This window comes from Podarcis bocagei (assembly GCF_964188305.1).
Source record: "Podarcis bocagei genome assembly, chromosome: 3".
NCBI classification, from domain to species: Eukaryota; Metazoa; Chordata; class Lepidosauria; order Squamata; family Lacertidae; genus Podarcis; species Podarcis bocagei.
In genome coordinates, this window is record NC_138127.1 from 22,617,195 (window position 1) to 22,633,090 (window position 15,896).

Consider the following 15,896-nt stretch of genomic DNA (forward strand, 5'->3'; position numbering starts at 1 on the left):
GAGGGATACATGAATGACAGTCTTTTCTAGGACCCAGTATTTTCCCCCCTCATGGCCTCTTGACTGTTGTAGCTCAGAGTTATGTATATTTAAAACACAACTAAAAAAGGAGCACTTACCAGCTTTTAAGAACTCCTTGCATTCTACCATGTTATTTTAAAAAAAATGTTGGCTGTAGTCATGTATGGGATGCAGAATAAAAAATAAGTTGAAAAAGGCAGTGATGATTCAATAACAAAAAATACCCCCCAAAAAAATTCTTCCTCTGAAAATTGCTCAGTGAAGTGTGTATAATTTAATGTTAACGTGCCAGGGTCTTGCAATAGACCAAAGCTCTATTGCTTAAGTGTTGTGGAACATACAGTGTGTGGTCCACACTTTTGTTGCTTTGTGGTTCTATTCTAAGCCCAGTTCATCAGAGACTTTCAAAAAAAGGTCAGGTTCTGCAACGGAATTGAAAGGCCATATTCTGCAGCCTCAAGCTTATGGTAACTCCTCCATTTCATTGTTGTTGTTTAATATTCATTGAGGTATAATAATTATTAGGGCTATAATAACAACCATGTGGCTAGAGGCACAACCACGTGGATGGCACAACCCTCACATGGTTACTGGTGGGATGCACTAAGCAGCTATGTTGTAGCCCTGGTCACCTGATCTAGTCCTCTCCATGGTACTGGGAGAATAGCTTTGATGAGGTTAGATGAAGGGCTTTAGGAGGGAGAGAAATAGTGGAGACAGAACAGAACCTGGCGTGCTCAAAAGTCGGAGTGAGGCTATCACGCCTTCTAGAGAGTAGAATAGGAGACAAGCAAGATGCGGGGAGAGGCTTAGACGAAAGAGTATTTCACAGTAGATGGGCTGATACTTGGGCACAACAAGTGACAGTATCATCATCTTTCTTTCATTTAGAGTTCATTTTTTAAAACGATGAGCTCAAGGATGAAAGCATATTTATATGAACACAGTGTCAGGCTTTAGAGAACATTTACAGAGTGTATGGAGGGAATCTTAATAAGTGGAAGCAGAGAGGTTCTTGCACAATGAACAGAGCAGAGGATGGCCATGGAAACATGGGAGCATGTTGAAAAGATTCAGTTCAACTTAAACAATGTTGTGATTTCTGCTCATTATATACCTTCTCTGTGGAATTTTGACACACCCGCACGCAAAACAAGCTAAGTATCTCAAAATAGCTAGGATGCAATCTGACATGGCCTTACTTTTGTTTCTAAATGTGGGCTACTCCATAGATAAAAAAGAAGAGGATGCTAATGTCATTGGATAATTCTTCAACAATAGCTTCCTTCATGTGTTACTCATGTGAAGTGGCATCATGTGATTAAAAGAGCTCTGGAACCATGCTTCTGGCTCCAGTGATACACATCGTTCCTTGTTCTGCCATCCATTCATTAGGTTCTTGGGATGGGATATTGTTTAGGGGGTTTCGTTGGGGGGTTGTTGCTGCTGTTTCTGATATTAATTTATTGTGTGCTGAAGATCTGATTATGATTTAGGTGACAACTGTTTAATTTGGCTGGGTAATATTTTATTTATTTTTCCCAAATGTTAAAAGCGTTGCATGTACTTTATAAGAGTACCAGCACCCATCTTTCTTTAAAAAGCACTGGTTTTAACTATTGAATGGTGCCATGCAAATAAAATTATTTATGCATCTGAAGAGGGGAAGCCTATGTACGTAGGCTTTCCCAGAACTTGGAACCTTGATCACATCACAGCTTCTTCAAACTTGTGACACCCCTTCATTTAAGTAAACACATGAGCAGAGCTATTGATCAATGTTTGCTTCAGTGTTTTCCCCATTCCCTTGGAAATGGCTGCATTAAATTAGCCCATAAGTAATGAACATTTTATTTACTAATATAAATTGTATTTGCCATATAAATCCAATAAATATATGTGGTTGCCCATCAGTAAAAATTCCTAGGTGGCTTACAGAAAACAGCATTATAATATAATATTGTTACATGCCAGCCCAATCTCAGAGCAGTGTGAGATTGCAGGGAGTCTGTGTGCTCAACTGGGATTTGTGTTCCCTTTGGAAATGAGGCACAGTGGAGACTGTGGTGACTTTATTAAATATGGTTTATTTATACAAATATACAACCCGAACCTACAGTTGAGGGGCTTTCAGCATTGACATCCCTGGAGGTTCCTGTTTCTGCCATATCTGCTGCCTCGGATTCCAAAGAGGAAACAAGCATGCTCTCCTCCCCCATTGCTGACACCTACAGGTTGGAACATTTCCCTCTAGCCCACATCATCCCCAACTGCAGCCCTAAAAAAATTCTCCTCTCTCCTAACTATCCCAGAGCTGGGGGAAGGGCCCCTCCCAAGAGCCATATGCCATAGAGTCCCCTCTCCTTGGCTTTTCTTCATAGGCCATCATTTCCTTTTGTTTTCCTCAATGTCTCTTCTCCCAGGCGATTTCCTGAACTTGCTATGCTGGCCTGTCTTATATTTTAACACTCACTAAATCGCATGTCTGGCCCCCAGGTTACAACTCCAAGCATTGCTTAAATTCTAACTCCTACTGCACCCAGGAATTTAGTGGGGGCACCCCTGAACTCACAACATAATAATTAAACCAACATTAAAGAATAAAAGAAAAAATCAGCCAAAATTTCCTGACAACAGAAAGTAACATCCGGTGTTGTGCAATAGGACTCTTCTTCTTCTCTCCCCATTATAAAGTGGATGTAGCCTACCTTGATTTCAGCAAGGCATTTGACAAGGTGCCCCATGATATTCTTGTAAAGAAGCTGGTAAAATGTGGTCTTGACTATGCTACCACTCAGTGGATTTGTAACTGGCTGACTGACCGAACCCAAAGGGTGCTCATCAATGGTTCCTCTTCATCCTGGAGAAGAGTGACTAGTGGGGTGCCACAGGGTTCTGTTTTGGGCCCGGTCTTATTCAACATCTTTATCAGCGACTTGGATGATGGACTCAAGAGCATCCTGATCAAATTTGCAGATGACAACAAACTGGGAGGGGTGGCTAACACCCCAGAGGACAGGATCACACTTCAAAACGACCTTGACAGATTAGAGAACTGGGCCAAAACAAACAAGATGAACTTTAACAGGGAGAAATGTAAAGTATTGCACTTGGGCAAAAAAATGAGAGGCACAAATACAAGATGGGTGACACCTGGCTTGAGAGCAGTACATGTAAAAAGGATCTAGGAGTTTTGGTTGACCACAAACTTGACGCGGCAGCTAAAAAAGCCAATGCAATTCTGGGCTGCATCAATAGGAGTATAGCATCTAGATCAAGGGAAGTAATAGTGCCACTGTATTCTGCTCTGGTCAGACCTCACCTGGAGTACTGTGTCCAGTTCTGGGCACCACAGTTCAAGAAGGACACTGACAAACTGGAACGTGTCCAGAGGAGGGCAACCAAAATGGTCAAAGGCCTGGAAACGATGCCTTATGAGGAACGGCTAAGGGAGCTGGGCATGTTTAGCCTGGAGAAGAGGAGGTTAAGGGGTGATATGATAGCCATGTTCAAATATATAAAAGGATGTCATATAGAGGAGGGAGAAAGTTTGTTTTCTGCTGCTCCAGAGAAGTGGACACGGAGCAATGGATCCAAACTACAAGAAAGAAGATTCCACCTAAAGATTAGGAAGAACTTCCTGACAGTAAGAGCTGTTCGACAGTGGAATTTGCTGCCAAGGAATGTGGCAGAGGCTTGACAACCATATGTCAGGAGTGCTCTGATGGTGTTTCCTGCTTGGCAGGGGGTTGGACTCGATGGCCCTTGTGGTCTATTCCAACTCTATGATTCTATGAAAACCTCCAGCATTCTGTCTCCCCCCCCCCAAAATTTTTTTGGGGGGAACCCAAATTTAAAACAGGAAAGAGCGATCTCTTCTAGATGTTTAATTTCTGTTTACCTCCAGAATGTGGAAACATCTGGAATACTTGCCATTTTCAATGCAACTTTTTCCTCTTTTGGTTTTGGAATTCATTAATCACATTCTGCTATGCTATACCTCATCCCTTTGCACCTTGTGACACTTTGGAAAGTCCCTGCTAATATTATTTTGGCACTCTTTCGTAGGGGCTTCACATTTTAAATTCAATACAGATTCCATCTGCGCTAAATTAGCAGGCCAGCCGTTGACTCAAATGGTTCTCAGGTGGCCGCTCCTTCAAGCAATATTTTGATGCTGAAAATTGTTGTGGCGGTGTAATGTCAGCTAGTAAGTGTCAGTCTGTGCACAGACTAGACATGGAAATATCTATAGAATTAATATATAATGCCTCTTAAGCATTGACTAACATATTACCTTCAGCAACTTTTCTCTCTCTCATAGCAACACGTGAGAACAATGTTATGAGTGAGTGCCAAAACCATGCTGCTGTGGTAATGTCATTGTAGAATTGCAAATCACAGCCACTGAGATCCTGGCTCTTACATCAAAATTGCATGTGTGTGCCTCAACTGTTGGTGTGGGGAATGTGCTGTCATCTGGCTGCAAAATAAGAAGTGTGAATTAGTACTATGAACGTGAATAGGCAGGGGAAACTGACTGCATGTCCCTATGCATATTTGCTTGGAAGAAAGACCATTGATCATGCATAGGATTGCAGTCTGAGATCTTAAAAGGCCTGGGTAGGATCAGTGCCCCCAGCCTGGATTTTGTGATTCATGTATATAGGGGTTAAGGTCTTTGAAAACTGACATGTTGAGGAGTTGTTTTTATATAATAGTAGAATACTGATCATTAAATCCTCAAAAGTTAATTTAATGTAGCCTGTTTTGTTAGGCTAATCATTAAACAAAGTGATTTCAAATTGTGAATTAGCATTATATGTTGGAACACTTTGCCTTTTTAAAAAGAAGTTATTTCAAACTGAATTCGAATCATAGGTTGGAACGCTGTTATAGGAGAGTGTTAGCATATTTGAAACAACCCCTGTTGTAAAATAACTTAATGAGGTAGTTTTTGTAACAAACCTTTATTATATTATTTAATGTTTTCTCCAAAAGCAATGTTGAATGTTAACACAACATTATGACAGCAATTGTCTTCACAGTAAATTATGTTTGGCTATTTCTCCTGTGATCCACTTAGCTGCTTTTATTCTTACTTCAAATGCTTTACTATATTTTTAAGGGGAGGACACAATTTAAAATTAATACTAAATATTTGTTGATGTTAACTCAGATTTCAACAGTTTTTCGCTCCTTTTTATTTCAGTGAGATAGCTAAGCCTGTACTTAATCCTCCACTGTAATTGAATTGTTTGCTATTTCATGGCCATGTTTGTGCTTTGTCTTACTGAGTGACATTACAAGTCAACATTTTATTGTGTTAGGAACACACTTTAGATTGCATCATTTAATAAAATATTGAGTATATAGGCAACTCTCAACTTACTTAGGGGTTACGTTCTGGGGATAGTGCATAAAGCCAAAATCACATATACGGTAATCAGAACAGTGGGTGGAATTGCCAAAGGTTTTTTCCACTGCTGGATGCCCACCCTACCCTATTGCCTCTTTTATTTTATTATTTTGCCATGTGCGTAAGGTAAATGAGCACAAGTTAAATGCACAAAAGTTGTGAGTTGCTTGTAGTTTCCCTTTCTCACCCCCAAACCACTCAAGTCTGCTATTTAGCAATAAAGTGCTGAAGTTTGCGGCTGGCAGCCAATGACCAAACTGATCCCTTTAGCACTGTCTAGCACAGCAAGGAGAATGGGAAATCTAAAGATATGCTTCCTCACTTTACTCCAGAGGCATTCCTCCTGTGAACCCCGTGACTAACACAAGGCTCTTGATCCAGATTGGCTTAAGCCCTGAACAGGAATATTATTGTAGGAGCTTTCTTTTATTCTTTTTAGCTTATTGAAAATGTACAGTGGTACCTCGGGTTACATACGCTTCAGCTTACATATGCTTCAGGTTACAGACTCCGCTAACCCAGAAATAGTCCTTCAGGTTAAGAACTTTGCTTCAGGATGGCAGTGCGGCAGCAGCGGGAGGCCCCATTAGCTAAAGTGGTGCTTCAGGTTAAGAACAGTTTCAGGTTAAGAACAGACCTCCGGAATGAATTAAATACTTAACCCGAGGTACCACTGTGTATCATTTTTTCTTCCATGATGTTGATACTAAATTCATTTCCCCAGTTTTGCAGATTTAATTGTGTCAGTGGTATTCAAAATGATCTGTTGTTTTCTTGTTACTCCATAAAGTGTATGGGAGATAATAAAGTGGGGGAGAGGGGAAGGAAATCCAGATATTTTAATAAATTATTTTATGCCTGACACATTTTGGAATAATCCTTGTTCGGTTCATCACAAGTAATGTGATGTAAAGGTATAATGCAGCCTCACGCTACTTGAATAAAAAACAAAGAACACAATATATCTGTATATGCAAACACATGCACAAAAGCTGTTAAAATCCACGAAGAGATATGCCAAGGACAAAACATTATCCGGATAAGCCAGTTTTTATAAGAGAAGAAGCATCTGAAGAAGGGACAACCAACAAAATAAATAAATTCTGTTCCACCTGTGCAGTACTATGCATGTCTCAGTCTCTTCCACTACTTGCTAAAGTCTCGGAGGTAGCAAAGATTAATATAATTAAACCCTGTGAACATGTATTAATAATTGCACACAGACACCCAAATTATTCATCTCTGAGTGAGCCTGCTTCTTCCGAAATGGACCCTAGTGCTTTCCTAGTGTCAGGCTCATTAATGGCACTCTATATAAATAAACAACAGCAGTTTTGCATTTAAACATTGTGTTATTTTTTACAATGCTAATATTACTTTTATTGCAGTGAAAAATACTACATCTGTATATTTTTTTATAAAGCTTTAGGACATTTTTTATTTTTTTTATAGCTACTGCATGCCCAGTATTGAAAACAGAAGGACATCAATTTAGCTACCAAGAAAACCTTGATGTTTCAGGTGAGTTTTCCTTAAGCAAAAATAAATAAATAGATGAGTATGTCAGCAAAGAGTGCATTTAATTCTTAGAAATGTGTTTTCATTAAAGGAAAACATTTTATTTTTGAGAGTCCTAGCTAAGTCATTTACATTCATCTTTTATTTTTCCATTCATGCTTGTTATAATTAGCATGGGGTTAGAATTCATTTCTGACAAGCAGCACTTTTATTTTCATTCATTCAGATGGCAAAAGGAAACAGCGAGTGAATTCCTCAGAGGTTGCCAAGTCAAGTGCTAGGGGAATTTCACGCTAATATTCCTCCTACGGAGAAAATGAGATCTGGACATTTCTGTGACCAAAACCGTGGGATTTGAAATAGCCTGTCAGTTGTTAGTCTAGCAAAACAGACAAGCTTATGGCACAAATCGATAATTTTCTCCAGCCTTGTTAAATTGCATTAAATGAACAATAAATGATTCCACTCTATCATATTTTTCAGGTTTTGATTTAACCCAAAGCTTTTCTTTGAGGCAGACTTCATGTGGAGTTGGAAAGCCTTGTTTTAAGTTGGGGAATGCACCTCTTATCAGAGACTCTCAGTAAGTAATACATTATTATTGTATAACCATGTAGAATCCCTAAACATTTCTCTATTATCCTACTTGGCTTGTATTTTTAAATTTCTTTATTTTCCACCAGTCTCTTCATTTGTGTACCTCTGCGTGAATTTCCGCTTTCTCTTTTTCTGCAATGATGAACTGTGTGTTTCTGTGGATTTTACTTATTGTTTCTTTTTTTTTTTTTATAAGATTTTTATTGGTTTTGCAAATTTTTAAAAAACAAACAAACACTTAAGAAAACAAACATACACGTATAATTTCGTAACATGTTTTCATAAACCTCTTTTCTGGGACTTCCCCATACCCCCCCCTTCTGCATCCCAATGTCCATAATTTTATAGCAACTCCCAGTTGTTACTTTCCAACCTCAGTCATCTTAGTCCTCTCTACATTCTAACCTTATGTCACTGTATCCCTTTGTTCCTAAGAACCAAAACACTCTAACATTCATTGAGTTTATAATAGTCCTTAAGGTAACTTTTAAATTTTCTCCATTCTTCTTCCGCTGTCTCTTTTCCTTGGTCACGGATTCTGCCTGTCATCTCGGCCAGTGTCATATAGTCCATCACTTTCATCTGCCATTCTTCCAGAGTGGGTAGATCTTGTGTCTTCCAATGCTTTGCGATGAGTATTCTTGCTGCTGTTGTAGCGTACATGAAAAAAGCTCTATCCTTCTTTGACACCAATTGGCCGACAATGCCCAAGAGAAAGGCCTCTGGTTTTTTAGGAAAGGTACATTTAAGTACCTTTTTTATTTCATTATAGATCATTTCCCAGAAAGCCTTTATCTTCGGGCATGTCCACCAAAGGTGGTAGAAGGTACCTTCAGTCTCTTTGCATTTCCAACATTTGTTATCGGGCAGGTGATAAATTTTTGCCAGCTTGACTGGGGTCATGTACCACCTGTATACCATTTTCATAATGTTTTCCTTTAAGGCATTACATGCCGTAAATTTGATACCGGTGTTCCATAACCATTCCCAGTCATCTGACATGATGTTATGACCAACATCCTGTGCCCACTTAATCATGGCTGATTTGACTGTTTCCTCCTGTGTATTCCATTTCAGCAACAAGTTATACATTCTAGATAAATTCTTAGTACTAGGTTCTAACAATTCAGTTTCTAGTTTAGATTTTTCCATCTGGAAGCCAATTTTCCTGTCCTGTTTGAAAAATTCCACTATTTGATGGTATTGAAACCAATTTTGTACCTTATGCTTCAGTTTCTCATAACTTTGCAATTTCAACTTATCTCCATCCTGTTCCAAAATTTCCCAATACTTCGGCCATCCGACCTCCATATTGAGTTTCTTCACTGCCTTGGCCTCCACTGGTGAGACCCATCTAGGGGTTTTGTTTTCCAACAGATCTTTATATCTTCTCCAAACATTAAACAATGCTTTTCTGACAATGTGATTCTTAAAGACACTATTAACTTTGTCATACCATAGATATGCATGCCAACCAAAAGCATTGTTAAAACCTTCCAGATCTAAAATGTCTGTATTTTCGAGGAGCATCCATTCTTTCAGCCAGCAAAATGCTGCTGCCTCATAGTACAATTTCAAGTCCGGCAGGGCAAAACCCCTTCTTTCTTTAGCATCTGTCAATATTTTAAATTTAATTCTGGGCTTTTTGCCCTGCCAGACAAATTTCGAGATATCTTTCTGCCACCTCTTAAAACATTCCATCTTATCCAGGATCTGCAAGGTCTGGAACAAAAATAACATTCTAGGCAATACATTCATTTTGATCACAGCAATTCGGCCTAACATTGACAATTTCAAATTTGACCATATTTCTAGATCTTTTTTAATTTCCGACCAACATTTTTCGTAGTTGTCTTTGTACAAATTCACATTTTTAGATGTCAAATAGACCCCTAGATATTTCACCTTCTTAACCAGTGTCAACCCTGTCTCCTCTTGAAACTTCTCCTTTTCTGCCTCTGTTAAATTTTTTCCTAAGACTTTGGTTTTTTGTTTATTCAGCTTAAATCCAGCTACCTGGCCAAACTGTTGTATTATTTCTAAAACCTTTTTCGTACTAGTGTTTGGCTCTTGCAAAGTCAATACTAGGTCATCTGCAAACGCTCTTAGCTTGTAATGTTTAGCTCCGACCTGCACTCCCTTAACCTGCTGGTCTTCCCTTATCATATTCAGCAACACCTCCAGAACTGAGATAAAAAGTAATGGGGAAATTGGACACCCCTGTCGTGTTCCTTTTTCTATCTTAAGTTCCTCCGTCACTACATTATTTACAATCAATTTAGCTTTTTGTTCAGAGTATATTGCAGCCATACCATTCTCAAAACCTTGACCTACCCCCATCCCATGGAGATTCTTTATCATGAAGCTCCAAGAAATATTGTCAAAGGCTTTCTCCGCGTCCACAAAGATCAATACTGCTTTAGTGTTTATATTCACCTCTAGCTTTTCCAAAATATCTATCACATTCCTTACATTGTCTGCTAGGTGTCTTTTAGGGAGAAAGCCTGCTTGGTCTCCATGAATCTTCTCCATCAACACTCTTTTAAATCTTTTTGCCAAAATGTCTGCAAAGATTTTGTAATCCACATTAAGTAGTGATATTGGGCGGTAGTTCTTCAGTTGAGTCTTTTCAGTCTCTGTCTTTGGTATGAGTGAAATATATGCTTCTTTCCACGATTCAGGTGTCTTTTTTCCCTCAAGGATCTCATTGCAGACTTCTTTCAGTGGTTGAATCAACCATTCCTTCAGCGATTTGTAGTATCTTGAAGTCAATCCATCTGGTCCTGGGGATTTGCCCAGTTGCATATTCTGAATGGCAGCCTCTATCTCTTGTTCTGTTATTCTCTGGTTCAAATCCATCTTGTTTTGATGAGAGATTTTTTGTAATCCATATTTATCAAGGAATTTATCTATATCTTCTTCATTTTGCGGGCCTTGAGTATAAAGCTTTTTAAAATAACTCAGGAAGCAATTTCTAATTTCATTAGGTTTAGATATATTCTTTCCATCCACTTCTAAACTTGTGACTGTATTTAGTTTCTGCCTTTTCTTCAGTTGCCAAGCCAGAAGTTTACCACATTTATTTGCTGATTCAAATGTCTTTTGCTTCATCTGCTTTATCTTCCATTCAATCTCCAGGTTCATCAATTCCATATACTGTGATTGATATAACTTGATCTCTCTTAAAATCTCCTGGGACTTTGGTTTTGCTCTTAGTTTTTTCTCTGCTTCTTTTATCTTTTCCAAAATCTTTTCTTTTTTCTCATTTTGTTTTTTCCTCATTATTGAGTTTTGTTGAATCAAGAAACCTCGCATCACCGCTTTGCTTGCGTCCCAGATCACTCTTTTCTCAACGTCAGCCCTCAAGTTTATTTCAAAATAGTCTTTTAGGGTTTTTTGGGCCTTCATAAGGATTTCCTTATCTCGAAAGAGGGCGTCATTCATTCTCCATCTAAATTGACCAGTTGTTGTTAGTTTCATTTCCATCTTCACGGCGTTATGGTCGGAGCAAGTTTTTGGGCAGATTTCTACCTTCTTAATCTTTGGGGCCATGCCACTAGTAATCCAAATTTGATCAATTCTGGTCCAGGTCAACATTGCTTGGGAGAAAAAGGTTCCCTCTCTCTCCAGAGGGTTCCTTGTTCTCCATATATCTATTAAGTCCATATTTTCAGTCATTTCAAAGAAAGTCTTAGGAAGTCTCCCTTCCTTACTGATTGTTAGTCTTTGTGCCTTATCCATATTGGTGGAGACCACGCCATTCATGTCTCCCATAATTATCATATTGTAATCCAGGTAGTCCGTCAGGGTTTCATGAAGTCTCTTAAAGAAGTCAGATTTGCCTTCATTTGGTGCATAAATTCCAACAACTAAAAGTTTTTCTCCTTGTACTTGTATCTCCACTGCCAGGTATCTCCCTTGTTCATCTTTAAATATCATTTTTGGAGCCCATTTTTCTTTCACATATATTACAACTCCTCTTTTCTTAACTTTGTCTGATGAAACAAATTCTTGTCCTAGCCTTTTATTTGTAAGTAGTCTCCTGTGGGCTCTAGTTATGTGCGTTTCTTGTAGGCATATCAAGTCCAATTGTTCTCTGTTCAAAATATGAAATACTTGTCTTCTCTTCAAAGGCCCATTCAGTCCATTACAATTCCAACTAAGGAATTGCAAAGCCATCTTGTTATTTTCTTAAGGCTCCTCCAACAGCTCCAAGTTGTTGCTCTTCTTCTGATGGTGGTGGTTTTTGTCCAATCGAGAGATTCAGGATATCTAGTGCTCTCCTCTGTTCTGCCAGTACATCCACAGTCCCCTTCTGTAAGTCCTCCTGATTTCTTGCCAAAAATTTGTCTTTATCTTGAATTGTCTTTATTTTCACCTTTTTTGCCTTGTAGTCAAATGACAGTCCTTGTGGAAATTCCCACCTAAAGCGGATGGAATTTTTCTTTAACAGAAGAGCCAGGTCCTTGTAGAAGTTTCTTAAGTCCAAGATATATTTTGGGATATCTTTGAAAATCTGTACAGTTGAGTTGCCAATTTGCAGGGCCTTTTCAAAATGTAGTCCTAATATTTTGTCTCTTTCCTCCTTGGATCTAAATGTAATCAGGCAGTCTCTCGGGGTCTTTCTGTCCTGTTTTTTACCCAGTCTAAAGGCTGTTGTAATTTTAAATTCGTCTTCCTCCAGATCCCAGCATTCCACAAACTCCCGTGTCAGGTATTCCGCAAGGTTGTCTCTCTCGTTCTCCGGGATCGATCTTAATTTCAAATTTCTCTCTTTTCTCTGTAACTCCCACAAGGCCAAAGTTGCATCATGCTCATAGACCTTCTTGGCAATCGGCTCTAACTTCTCTTGCGTCTCTCCAGCAACAGCTTTGGCATCTTCGGCAATTTGGCGTGTAGTAGCGTTCTCCTCCACCAATTTATTAATAGATTCTGTGTTCTGGTTTAATCTTACTGCTATTTCTGTTAATTTTTGTGTATTTTCTGAAGTCTGTTTTGTCAAAGACTCCAGAGTTTGATTTATCTTAAGCAGAGCGTCTGTCACAGCTTCCATAGAGGCAGCTGCTCCTTTTTCCTGTTCTGTTGTTCCTGCTGGTCCTGGAGTTGCAGCTGAAATTGAGCCTCTTTTCTTTGTCTGTTGTTGTTGCAGCTGTTGTTGTTGTTGCCTAATTTTGGCTCTTGTGACAATCTCTTCTTGTGCGCCACTCATGTCAAGGTCACTTCCCACGGGAGCTGTTTCCTGTTGGAAAATTCCACTTTCCTAGGCCGTGTCGAACTTTACTTTACCCTCTAGGGGGAGCAAATCAAAATGGCCATAAAATAAAGTGTCCAAATACAAGAACAAAGGAGAATGTCCAAAGGTATAGAAAAAAGAGATTAACACAGTCAAAGTCAATATTGCTATAAGCTTGTAGCTATAAATTGCCACAGTTTCCCAGTCTATGCTGTTTCTCCTTGTAATACACTGTAGCCAGTCACAATGTGGACTTTGTATCACAGTATCACTTTGCAGGCAAAAGTCAGTTCAGTGACCTATTGTTCTGAGAAGGCAGACCGTTTCGTGCTTTCAATAGATGAGACAGCAGAGGATTTTACTTCAGGTAGATCATGCAGTTTTTAAAGTCCTATTCACCTCCCCTCTGCCCTGCTAGCTAGAGGGGAGATCCAAAGTCTCAGTGCCCGGTTAAGTTAATTAAAAAGCAGGTTTCATCGGATGCAAGTTTAAAGTTCCGTTACTTTCACTTTCATGCAGTCGGGGGGAGGCAGACTTCCTTGATTTAATCCCCCGCTTTCAGCTCAATTTTCAAGATTTAAAAAGGGTCCCAATTGTTTTTCAAATCCTACTCACGGGAATTCCGTCCAGAATTTCTTTTCAGGAAGAAATCGGCGCTCTCCGCTTATGGCGACGCGGCTTCACTTCGCAGGCTGGGTAGCGACTCTCAGCACCGCGCTCACTCCCGATGTCGATCCGTAGCCTTTAAAAAGGCTCTTTCACGGTACCGGGGGGCGCAAAGGTGCCCACCGAGTCTCCTTGTTCTCAGGCTTCAGCGCCTGAGATTTTAGGGGTCCCCCGCTCGCCGTAGCGGGTAAGACCCGAACTTGCGAAGCAGTCCTTCTCCGGAGCTCGGAGGCAGGACCGCCATTAAGCGCTGGCACCGACCGGAAGTCCTTGGATTTTACTTATTGTTTCAGCCCTGTAAGCTTCAGAAAGAAAGAAAGAAAGAAAGAAAGAAAGAAAGAAAGAAAGAAAGAAAGAAAGATGTTTTGGGGGGAACTTTAGGTAGTCTTCGTGTCTTATTCCCATAAAAGCAATGACATCAACATTAAATGGTGATGGAAATAAAATGGATTTATATGCCAATTATCCAGAATATCCTAAAAGATATGTAGAACGCTTCCATGTGAATGACCATTGAAATGGGGAGTTTTCAGTATTCTCTCTTCCTCAGTACTCTTCAGGTTGTTTTTGTTCTCTCTGCTGCCCATCCTTTGCCTGACTTCAGTTCAGCTCAGTTGTACTTTGTGAGAATGGACAGTTCGAAAGGCTAGGCACAAGCCATTTGTTTTCCAAGCAATATTTCCTTGCACCGTTAAAGTTTTATAAACCTGCTTTATTCTCTCTTTTTGAACCCTGTTTTAGAGTTTGTGGATTCTGGTGGTGAGCATGTTCCCATAATGTGTGCTTGCACATCCTTTTTATTCGCTGCCACAGCAATTTAATCAGGCTAGATTGTAACAAAAGAAGGCTAGGAATGTAGACATCTGCCACTAGAACATCTTTATCTCCATTGCCCAGGTCCTGTGTGTTCAGTAAATCTCTTTTGTTGCCTTCTTCACTTCCTGCACTGTGTCAGATTTTGTGGCTTTAGACACAGCAGCATAGTCAGATGCAACATGACTTGTATGATCACGTCTTCTTCTCTTAGTATATGTAAATAGACTCTGGGTATACGCTGTGAGTAGCAGAACATTGGTCTCCTCGCCACAGGAAGCGAAAGAGTATCTGATTAAGCTGACTTGTAAGTGTCAAGTAGCTTGGCAGATATCCCCTTACATTTCACTCATTCAGCTATAGCATGAGTGAGTTGTAAACTATGCTGTGCCACTTCTGATGAGGGATGCCATTTTATTTTTCAATGAGGCTTGCAGCCATCAATGTAGTTGTAAATACGGTGCTTTTCCAAGCTGAATATAGAAGGAAGTTGGTTTCTTTAGTATATCTGTCTGGAAACAGAGTTTGGGTGAGGTACTTTCTTCTCTCTACCTCTTTAGGGTTTCATTATTGAAATAAGTTTCCCCACCCCGTGGCAGTGTGGCCATCTTAACACAGTTTCTCTACTGCATTGTGGAAAAAGAACAGAGACTTTTCTGCCTTAAATAGTAGCATATATATAATAAGCTTTCATGGACTGAAGCCCCCTAAACCAGGGGTCAGGCCAGCAAACTTTTTCAGCAGGGGGCTGGTTCACTGTCCCTCAGACCTTGTGGGGGGCCGGACCATATTTTGAAAAGAAAAAAAAAGAACGAATTCCTATGCCCCACAAATAACCCAGAGATGCATTTTAAATAAAAGGACACATTCTACTCATGTAAAGAAGAAGAAGAAGAGTTTGGATTTGATATCCCGCCTTTCACTCCCTTTAAGGAGTCTCAAAGCGGCTAACATTCTCCTTTCTCTTACTCCCCCACAACAAACACTCTGTGAGGTGAGTGGGGCTGAGAGACTTCACAGAAGTGTGACTGGCCCAAGGTCACCCAGCAGCTGCATGTGGAGGAGCGGAGATACGAACCCGGTTCCCCAGATTACGAGACTACCGCTTTTAACCACTACACCACACTGGCTCTGTAAAAACACCAGGCAGGCCCCACAAATAACCCAGAGATGCATTTTAAATAAAAGAACACATTCTACTCATGTAAAAACACACTGATTCCTGGACCGTCCGCGGGCCGGATTTAGAAGGCGATTGGGCTGGATCTGGCCCCCCGGGCCATGGTTTGTCTACCCATGCCCTAAACAAACATTTTTGCCTTAAATAATCTATCAGGATTGTAGTCCACTAGGTTTTACTCAGAATAGACTTGTTGGTGCCAATGAGATCTTTCCTTCCATTGCATATAGCAGGCACAGGGCTCATGATTTGGATTTGGACCATGGCAGAAGAAATAGTTTATAGCCCATCTCCTTCCATACAATGGTACCAATTTGGTTCACTGGCTCCCTGCCCTGGGTACGTATGAAAGTGCCTCAGTTACAGAGGCTTGCCTGGTACCTTCGTTACATATTGTTGCCCTCCACGTCCAAGCAGTGCAAGGTTGTTAATTTGAGGGGGGATAGCCT

At 40.0% G+C, this 15,896-nt stretch overlaps 1 protein-coding gene across 9 annotated transcripts in view; it reads left to right on the forward strand.

The window, feature by feature from the left end:
• COL19A1 (collagen type XIX alpha 1 chain) overlaps positions 1 to 15,896 on the forward strand; it is a 219,116-nt gene that overhangs the window by 17,778 nt on the left and 185,442 nt on the right. For all 9 annotated transcript variants that reach the window (XM_081186914.1, XM_081186916.1, XM_081186915.1 and 6 more), the window contains exons 3-4: positions 6,893 to 6,961; positions 7,442 to 7,541. In XM_081186914.1, coding sequence (XP_081043040.1) covers positions 6,893 to 6,961; positions 7,442 to 7,541 — 169 coding nt within the window. The remainder of the gene's footprint in view (positions 1 to 6,892; positions 6,962 to 7,441; positions 7,542 to 15,896) is intronic.